The sequence below is a fragment of the Sinocyclocheilus anshuiensis genome, unplaced genomic scaffold (genome assembly GCF_001515605.1).
Source record: "Sinocyclocheilus anshuiensis isolate Anshui unplaced genomic scaffold, SAMN03320099.WGS_v1.1 scaffold115, whole genome shotgun sequence".
NCBI classification, from domain to species: domain Eukaryota; kingdom Metazoa; phylum Chordata; class Actinopteri; order Cypriniformes; family Cyprinidae; genus Sinocyclocheilus; species Sinocyclocheilus anshuiensis.
Genome location: NW_015548219.1, coordinates 640,377 through 651,085, shown reverse-complemented (window position 1 = coordinate 651,085; position 10,709 = coordinate 640,377). Strand labels below are relative to the sequence as shown.

At 36.7% G+C, this 10,709-nt stretch overlaps 1 protein-coding gene across 1 annotated transcript in view; it reads left to right on the top strand.

Annotated features, from left to right (window-relative positions):
• LOC107654131 (low-density lipoprotein receptor-related protein 5-like) overlaps nt 1-10,709 on the top strand; it is an 85,679-nt gene that overhangs the window by 71,334 nt on the left and 3,636 nt on the right. Inside the window, exons 15-23 of the mRNA XM_016441066.1 lie at nt 1,143-1,345; nt 3,526-3,716; nt 4,895-5,104; nt 6,398-6,523; nt 6,634-6,870; nt 7,757-7,867; nt 7,965-8,198; nt 8,304-8,446; nt 8,605-8,702. Of these exons, the coding sequence (XP_016296552.1) occupies nt 1,143-1,345; nt 3,526-3,716; nt 4,895-5,104; nt 6,398-6,523; nt 6,634-6,870; nt 7,757-7,867; nt 7,965-8,198; nt 8,304-8,446; nt 8,605-8,702 (1,553 nt within the window). The remainder of the gene's footprint in view (nt 1-1,142; nt 1,346-3,525; nt 3,717-4,894; nt 5,105-6,397; nt 6,524-6,633; nt 6,871-7,756; nt 7,868-7,964; nt 8,199-8,303; nt 8,447-8,604; nt 8,703-10,709) is intronic.

Here is a 10,709-nt window from a genome sequence, read left to right as displayed (position 1 = left end):
CTTCCTCTTGTTTTGCTCAACAGCGCCCCCTAGCTTCCTGCTCTTCAGCCAGAAGAGCTCCATCAGTCGAATGGTCCTGGGAGAACAGAGTCCAGACATGATTCTACCTATCCACGTTATGAAGAACTTGCGTGCCATCAGCTTTGACCCTCTGGAACGCCTGGTCTACTGGGTGGATGGCCGACAAAACATCCGCAGGGCCCAAGACGACGGCAGTCAGGTGACTGTTCAGTCAAACAATGTTGATGTTACTTGATCATGATAGTATACTCACTATATTTATTGTTTAATTGATTATTTGAATATATTTAAAGTAGAAAATATATATTAAAATATATATTATTTAAAGTAAAAAAAGATATTATTATTATTATAAAAATATGTTATTTGTGATTCATTCGATTAATCATTCGGCTTATTGTGTAATTATGTTGACGGTAAATTATTATAATTATCCTAAAATTAAGATAATACAAAAAGTGGGTCAGTGTTTACTAAGAAATATTTTTTATCATTATTATTAGTAGTAGTAGTTTTAGTAGTATGTTGGTAATTACCAATATTGTTATTAACATTAATAACATTATTATTATATATGACATTATTATATTAATAACAACAATACTTATTATTATTATTATTATTATTTTAATCATATTTGGTATTTAAAACCATTTTTTATTTACTTTTTGTATGATTTTCATGATATTGATATATTATATGATATGGAATTTGTAATTAATTTGATTAATTATTCAGCTTATAATTATATATATAATTATTATCCTAAAAGATAAAACAAAAAGTGGGTCCGTTTTAAGTATTAATCTTAATATTTTAAGAAATATTTTACTACTATTAGTAGTAGTATATTGATAGTAACAAATATTGTTATTAATATTAATAATGCTATTATAATATATGACATCATTATGTTAATAATAGATTATTATTAAAATAAATCATTTTAATATTTCAATATTTGTTATCTAAAACCATTTTCAATCCACTTTTGGTATTATTTTCATGAAATTGATATGATATGATATGGAATTTTTTATTAAATTGATTAATTACTCAGCATATCGTGTAATTGTATGTTAGCAGTCCTAATTTAAATTAATGTCATCTGAATTATCCAGGCGTCCACAGTGATGACCCCAACCAACCTCCACCCAAAGCAGCCTCATGACTTGAGTCTGGACCCCTACAGTCGCACCGTCTACTGGACCTGCGAGACCACCAACACCATCAACATCCATCGCATGGACGGCCATGTGATCGGGGAGGTCCTGAAGGATGACGTGGACAAGCCACGCGCTATCGTGGTGAACGCTGAGAAAGGGTACGATTATTAATTAGAAAATAAAATATAGGGCATGTCATTATCATTACAACCTGCATTCAATTTAACTGCTCATCCATAACCTCGGGGGCAGATTTTATTATTCAGCTGCGGTTTGGCTCCTTTCCATAAACATAACACCTTATTAAATGTTTATTGATTTATGGCCGGCGGACTTGAAATTACAGCGCAGAACTGGATACTCTAATGACGGGGCGCTTCGCCATTTCTTTCGTATTGTAGGAAAACTCTTGACTCCATCCAGGCCTCTCCAATAGCCAAATATGTGGAACAGATGGCCCTCTGTGGTCCCCATGCTGTGGCGCTCGCTCGCGGGTCGACCATACGCAGGCGTTGGCTGCATGCACTGTAATTGTGTGTCCCATTGTTAGTGTGACCGTCATCAGTGGGTTTTCTATTTACGTCTCACCCTCACAGCCTCGTCTGGGTGGGGTGGAGGGGATGTCTCCCACAAGAGTGGCAGGACAGGCAAATTATGGCATAAAAACCGGCATATCTGAGATCAAGCTCATTGCATTTATCCCTATATTTAGTCTCGCATTTATCCCTAATTTGACCAGATTATGCTGCTTTGTTTATGAGATGGCTAAATAGAATCAGCATGTTTTTTAGTATTATTTATATATTTTTATAGTATTTATTAATATCTTAAATGGGCTATTTTAATTTAGTTCACATTTTAGTAATTTAGTTATGTGCACATTTTATTAGTTTTTTTTTATATATTTGTAAAAATTAGTTGTTGTTTTTTTTTGTATTTCTGTTTAATTACCATTTATTTTTATTTCAGTTTTAGTCTTAGTAATTTTTGGTAAAACTAAAAATATAAATAAAAAGGCAAGTCGGTGCCGATAGCCTTGTGGACCTTTCCCAATCCCGCCCCCCTCTCTCTCTCCCGCTTTGCTTCCTGTCAGTTATGATCTGTCCTATTATAATAAAAGGTGAAAATGCCAAAAATAAATCATAAAATAGGCAACATTTTTTTATTTTTTTTATTTTATGATTTATTTTTTGCATTTTCGCCTTTTATTACGTTAGGACAGATGGGAGAGAGAGGGCCTGGAATGGGAAAGGTCCTCGAGTCTGGATTCGAACTCGGGACGCCCATAGCGCAACAACGCTGTATGTCGGCACGCTCCCCACAAGGCTATCGGTGCTGACATTTCAATTTTTTATTTATTTATTTTTTTAAACCTCATTTCATTAGGTGTGCCTTATTTGTTCTGGTCAAGACATTGTGCTGACCCTCTCTGAAAGTTCGCATAAGCTAGTCGTTGGATCTGGATCCAAAATGCTGTCAAATCCGACAACCTCAAAATGTCGTCAAATTGATTAAGCATTGCTTTACCTAGTTTTTCAGATCGTTCGGGATCAAAACATCTTCAAAGATGTTCACATAAGGAGTTGTTTAACATCGCAGGTGGGAAATTTAATACGCAATATGCTACATTCCCCGCGCTAAAGTCAGACATTGGCAGATGTTTAGCAAGTACATAACACTCCATAGTGCTCTGACTCAGAGAAGGCGTCTTCAGATCCATCAGCCAAACCAATTTTGGGGTTTATTAATTTCTTCTGTTCCCATCTTAGCATTGGAAATCCATCACATATAATGTAGATCCCCCAAACGTTTCCCAAAGGAGGTAACCGTTTTTAAGTGGTTTGCTTTGTTGCTGTGATAGTTTATCTAATTTTTAAAGACACTGTACTGTACGATATCAATATCAGCGTTCTGTTTTTTTAAGCCGAGAATAATTGCTAACAGATGCAAATTGTGGGTTTCCCAGACAGCAACTGAAAACAAAGAAGAAAACGCATCTTTGAGAGTTATCTCAGACTAGTCTAGACATAACATTAGGGCTAAAGGGCTTTTGGGATGTGTGAAGATATACACCAATTCTCCCACACAGTCAAAACAACATGGCCCCATCAAAGATGCTCCCTCTGTTCAACAAATGAATGTTTATCCATTTCTACAGATCATGTGTTTGTTATGCAATGCAATAACATAAATTACTACAAACACTTTCATTAAATGTTGAAACATCTTGAAAGATGTTTGTATAATCCGATTAAAGCCACATTTTAGTCACATTTTTACTGCATATTTTTACCATTAGGAAAATGGTATGTAATTTCCAAACCCTTTTTTTCCACAGATACATGTATTTCACTACTGTCCAGGATCGTTCAGCTAAAATTGAAGGTGCGTCTTTGGATGGGACGGAGCGTGAATCCCTGTTCACAACCGGCTTGATCCGCCCCGTGGCACTGGCTTTGGACAACAAGCTGGGCAAACTGTTCTGGGTGGACGCAGACCTGAAACGGATTGAGAGCAGTGACCTGTCTGGTAAATACTACTACATTTTTGCTTGCATATCTCATGTTAAAGCCTTTATTAAAATATCTGTAGTATTTTGTCTGAGTAACATAAAAACTAAAATTGAAAAAGCTAAATATTTTAAAATTAAAAGAAAAAAACTAAACCTACTAAAAATGGCAAAAGCACATAACACAATTATTAAAACTTAAAACTAAAATTAAAATGACAACTGAAATAAAAAAAATCTAATTCAAAATAGTAATAGATACTGTAACGGTATATAAATAATAGTAAAATAACAATATATTGTGCATACCTAATAATCAGTATAACATTTATAGAGTTAAAGTTGAGTTTTAAAAATAGTAATGTAAAACAGATTTGTGCTGTCATAATAACAACAATTGTGTTGTTTGTAATATTGTACCAAAACATCATGATTTAAGACTTGAAAAACTAAATGTTCCCATGCAACTCAATGTTAGTCATTTATTTTGAAGATGAATTTTGATGTCACAAATTTGCCAGAAAGATTAGGTCTTTTCCCTCAACACGTAACCATAAATGTCACTGAATCTCATGCTCAAAATGTTTTGTTTTTTTCCCGTCTTGTATTGTATCGCCTGTGGGCAAATTGACTGCTATCAGTTCTGCAGTATTCTGGAACGCCATATGAAACAAGGACAACTTTCTGACCTCTCCAATGAGATTTGATCTTCTAAACATGTCAAATGACATAGCGATGGAAACCAAACAAATACTGGCCGAGAGCACAGGCCAGGCACTATCTATACTTGCACTGTATATTATCAATACCGTCTAGTCTAAACTAATCAAAACAGTATAGTCTGTGTTGTCTTAACCTGTTATATACATTGACATGCTCTGATGAAGAATTTGATGGACTGTATCTTAGTTCATTCTTCTGAGGTTATTTAAGTGCCTTCGTCACAGAAAATCACTCTATCGCTTTATGATTGCCAGTGAGCTGCCAGAAAGCAAAGTCTCTCCAGATGCTGAGCTCTGATGTTTGATGTTAGCATAAGACAGATGGTCACACCTTAAGCCACGGCTAATCTCCTTACGCAACAGAACCCCCCCCTGCTGCCAAATGACCAACACAAAGGCCGAAAAGATACGATTTATAACGTGACACAGTGGAAAAACTTGAATTATGACTGCGGATCTCTTTGTTTGTTTCCCAGGTGCCAATCGTATCATTCTCCAGGACTCCAACATCCTTCAGCCTGTCGGTCTGACTGTGTTGGGTGATCATCTGTACTGGATCGACAAACAGCAGCAGATGATCGAATGCGTGGATAAGCTGACCGGAGAGAAGAGGACCCGCATTCAGGGGCGACTCCAGTATCTGACCGGCATCCATGCGGTGGAGTACATGGAGCCAGAGGAGTTTGGTAAATTCACAGCTGTTTCTTATATATATATATATATAAAAAAAATTTAAAAAAAACACACATTAGCTTTGTTCCGAAAACCTTGTGAGCTACCTGTCTATTAATATAATATAATATAACTGAGAATGAATGCTAACTGAGACTTGTTATAGCACTTGCATATCATTGCTCTTTTGTTGATTTTGATTGCTTCCATTGTCCTCATTTGTAAGTCGCTTTGGATAAAAGTGTCTGCTAAATGTAATGTAAATGTAAATAAATAATATGATATAATATAAATTCAGTTATTATAATAATTATTATCATTTATATTAAAATGTATTATAATATTTGCTTAATGGATTGCAGAACAGAAAGGTTTTCTGTCATTTACTGCACTATATAATATAATCATCTACTATAGTACAATAATATACATATGATTTATATATTATATTAATTAAATGACATTTAAATTAAATTATTATAACTTAAATTAGAATTTAATATATCATTTATTTTATGGATATCTTATGTCATTTGCTACACTACTATAATATAATGATCTACTATAGTATAAAAATTAGTGCTGGGCAATGATTAATCGCATCCAAAATAAAAGTTTTTGTTTATATAATGTGTATGTGTGTACTGTGTATATTTATTATGTATATATAAAGACACATGCATACGGTATATATTTTGAAAATATTTTCATGTATTTACATGTATATATTTACATTCATATAATTTATATTATATATAAATATATTTAATATATAAACATAACATTTATCTTAAATATACATGCATGTGTGTGTGTATTTATGTATACATAATAAATATACACCGTACACACACATATATTATGTACACAAAAACTTTTATTTTGGATGCGATTAATCGTTGCCCAGCACTAATAAAAACATAAATATATGATTATATTATATTAATGTTTTTTAAATAAGTGTTTATTATTAAAGTTAAAATATTATATCCTAAATTGTATTTAATCACATTATATTTCAGTTAACATTATATATAATCTTGTTTGCAAAATATTTTGGTTGCTTGTCTTGAAACCTGTAAAAAGAGCCCAGTTTCTTCTTTGTTAACTACCTAAATTAATTGCCAGACTAGTCAAAAACATCTAAACGAATTTACACTGGTAGTTGAGTGTTTTAAACCAGCATTTAACCTTGTTTGAGTTGCAAAAATCATATGTTGTCAAAATCGGTTTACATAGTTAAAGACCATGTGGCCTCAGAGTTCCTGTGATTAAAGAGTATAATTGTCCTTTAATCTTCCTAACAGCATCCCACCCTTGTTCCCGTGACAACGGAGGTTGCTCCCACATCTGCATTGCTAAGGGTGATGGGACACCACGCTGCTCGTGTCCCATGCACCTGGTGCTGCTTCAAAATCTGCTCAGCTGTGGAGGTAAATTTTTACATATATACACAGACATATGTGTGGCATGAAATCAAAAACGCAACTATTGGTTTTCATGCATGTGTGCTGATCACATATTTACCCACGACCCCCCTCAGAGCCTCCCACCTGCTCTAGCGAGCAGTTCACCTGCGCTACTGGCGAGATCGACTGCATCCCCATGGCATGGCGCTGTGACGGCATCGCAGAGTGCGCAGACCACAGCGACGAGATGAACTGTCCCATCTGCTCCGAACTCCAGTTTCAGTGCGACAAAGGCCAATGCGTGGACTCTCAGCTGCGCTGCAACGGAGAGCCCGACTGCGCGGACGGCTCTGATGAACAGGATTGCGACAGTACGTCCAACTGTTACGCAGTTTAAACCTGCTGATTTACTAGAATTTCCACCTGTGACTGATTCTGTAAACACACACACAATCTTGAGGTTATGAGCGTGACAAGCCAGACAAGCAGCTCTCTTTTTCAACAGGATGTGCAAATGCTATAAACTTACAATATCTGTCTCCAAATTAAGTCATGATTTGCCCATGTGTTGCTGCCAACAGAAAGAGCAGTACTTTTTTGACTTTCACACAGCATTTTTAGTCTCTTACGCCATTATTTTGGTAGGCAACTGAAGTGTAATTGACCATTTTTTGTAACGTTCTTCGTTCCAAATGTGGTGAAATGCTGTCTTCTCCTCCTTTCTGTGAACCGATAATGCATTATTAGATTTGTACAATAGCGTGTAGTTATAAATACTTGGGAAGGACAAAAATGTGAAAAAAAATAAGTGAGTGCACTTGTATGCAAAACACTGAGAATAAGAGAGAAATACTGGGTGGCACAAAATACTACATAGTCAATTTGCTGTCCTCAAAACAAACTTGTGCAAATAAATCAATAGTTTTTTCGTATGAATCAGTAAAAATGATTCTGAATTATTTACCGAATCAGTCAGACAACTCACTGAATTGGCTCAAATGATTCACTTATTTCATTTAATAATTAATCGCAGTTTATTATGTGCAACTTGAAGTGAGCTGGAAACCATTGTAGTGTTGTGTATCGTTTGAAAAACGTTAATCTTAAATCACTGACTGGTGTTCATATGACAGCGTATAGTTACAGATACACATCCACAACTTGTTGCATTCATAAATTTATGCTGCTTCATTTTGATTTTTATAAACTAATTGTTGTGTCAGTCACTGATCTATCCTCTCGCATTTTTCCCATTAGCCATTTGCATGCCTAATCAGTTCCGATGTGGCAACAACCAGTGTATTCTGAAGAAACAGCAGTGTGACTCCTTCGCAGACTGCACAGACAAATCTGACGAGCTTTTCTGCGGTACGTTTACCATACCGAAAAAAGCATGAGGTGTTTGAACGTGCATGCAATAACTTGAATTGTGATACTTATTTATCCCTGTTTGGCTTGTTCACAGATTTCCCTTCGCCCCCCAACGACATTCCGCGTCACACCAGCACCATCGGCCCCGTCATCGGCATCATCCTCTCTGTCTTTGTGATGGGAGGCATGTGTTTTGTGTGTCAGAGAGTCGTGTGTCGCCATTACAAGGGCCCCAATGGAGGCTTCCCACACGAGTACATCAGTGGGACCCCTCACGTACCCCTCAACTTCATTGCACCCACAAATTCACAGCACGGTACTTTTACAGGTAAAGGTCTGCTGTTTGATAGCTGCTGCAGTCTCTTAAGGTGAATAATGTCTCTGCCTGTGATGAGTCTTTTGTGTGTGATGAGTCTGTCTCGCTGTGTCGCAGGTATCTCCTGTGGGAAGTCCATGATGAGTTCAGTGAGTCTCATGGGCAGCAGCAGCAGTGGGGCACCTCTCTACGACAGGAACCATGTGACGGGAGCATCATCCAGTAGCTCTTCCAGCACCAAAGGAGCTTTTTACCCTCAGGTACTGTGCTATTCATTAGTTTATTGTTATTGTTTAATTCCATATAGAAAAAAAGATTTTTGTATTTTAAGTTTACTTCATATATTTTATCTTGTCTGTTTTGTTGTGGTTTATGCCATATAACTGAGAAATTTTTTTTTTTGCTTTTCTGTGTATAGATGCTCAACCCTCCTCCATCACCAGCGACAGATCGCTCGCTCTACAACGCAGAAGTCTTTTATTCATCCAACAGCCCATCAACAACCAGGTCTTACAGGTGTGTTTTAATCCAGAAATCCTTGATGGATGGATGAAATATCTGTTATGGTAGGGTAGATTTGCTGATAGGTAGGTAGATAGGTACATACGAAGGTAGACCGCTCATTTCTGAAATGGTAGGGTAGATATGTTAATGGGTGGGTAGATAGATAGGTAGATAGTTCAAATATCTGGTATGGTTTGGTAGATATTTTGATGTGCTTTCAGGTAGATAGCTCAAATATATGGTGGATGGATGGATGGATGGATGGATGGATGGATGGATGGATGGATAGATAGATAGATAGATAGATAGATAGATAGATAGATCAATCAAATATCTTGTATGGTAGGGTAGATATGCTGATAGGTAGGAAGGTAGGTGGATACCCAAAATATCTGGAATGGTAGGGTAGATATTCTGGTAGATGGGAAGGTAGGTAGATGGCTCAAATATCTACTATGGTTGGGTAAATATACTGATAGTTAGGTAGATAGTTCAAATATATTGTATGGTAGGGTAGAAATGCTGATAGCTAGGTAGATAGTTACAGGGATTAAAGTTTTCCGTCGCTATGACGGATTTTCGTCAATTGGAAAAAATGAGGGAAAAGAAACATGTAGCACGTTGTTGTTCTGCCGGCACACCAAAAGTCATCCCCGCCACGGCTGCAGCTTCTCATGACAACATAGTGACGCCGCTCACATCATTCACAGGCGGGTTATTAGCAGAGAACACAGAGCAGAACTTGAATTTTGGCGTGGGATTGCGGCTGTTAATAACAATTCTACTCATTCCCGCAGGTTTCGCGCTTATAACGTGATGGCAGATGACGGAACGTATCATTTGCACGTGCTTTTGAGTCTTGAGAACTCACTCACGCGCTCTCATTTTCTGTGTGCCCACAGATCGTGATAAGGAGAGTGACAGCTTTTAATAATTGTTAAGGGAGTTTGCAAATGTGATATTAATTTAATACAACAGTTCAGTAAACAAGTACTGCCTGATTTTGCTCTATTTCATCAACGAAAATAGTTCCAAATCAAGTAACAGCTGAGCCGCTGCGCATCTCTAAAAGCAAACACAGCGGTGTTTCATTCATGAACGAAAGTGCGTTTTTGAACAATTCTAGTGAGTCAGTGATTGATGATTACCCATTCATAAAGTATTTCATTCAGTTTAATTTTTAGCGTATAATTTCAGTTATTTAAATCATTTAATATTTCTGTATTTAAAATTTTATATTTAAAACATTAATCTCCACATGAATTTAATTACACTCATGCCACCTCTTAGCCTCATTAAACGTAAAAAAAAAAAAAGTGCTTCTATTTTTTTAAATTAGGAGGACAAGCGCTCCTAATTACAAGAAGAAAAAAACTGGGTGTGTGACAGGTATGGCTGTGGAATGGGGTTTGGCTGAGGAAAAATTTTCAGTCAAAATATTTTTTTTTTGCTTTAACACCTGTAGTTAGGCAGATAGCTCACATTTCTAGTATGGTAGGGTAGATATGCTAATAGATGGGAATGTAGATATGGTCGGGTAGATATGCTGAGAGGTGGGTAGATAGCTCAAATATCTAATGTGGTAGGGTTAATATGCTGGTAATTAGGTAGATGGGTTGTTCTGTAGGTAGGTAGCTCAAATATCTGGAATGATAGGGTAGAAATGCTGGTAGGTGGGTAGATAGCTTAAATATTTGGAGTGGTAGGGTAGGTATGTGGGTAGATAGCTCAAATATGTTAAGAGATCTATGCTGAATTATGAAGGAATAGTTGAATAAATGCATAGGTAATGGGGTTGCAGATGGGTAGACAGGTCAAATATCTCAAGCTCAAGTTCCTGATCTCTAAATGTTTGCCCTCCACAGACCGTATTTGAATCGAGGGGTCGCGCCGCCCACCACCCCCTGCAGCACAGACGTGTGTGACAGCGACTACACCACCAGCCGCTGGAAAAGCAACAAGTACTACATGGACCTCAATTCAGACTCTGACCCCTACCCTCCACCCCCCACCCCACGC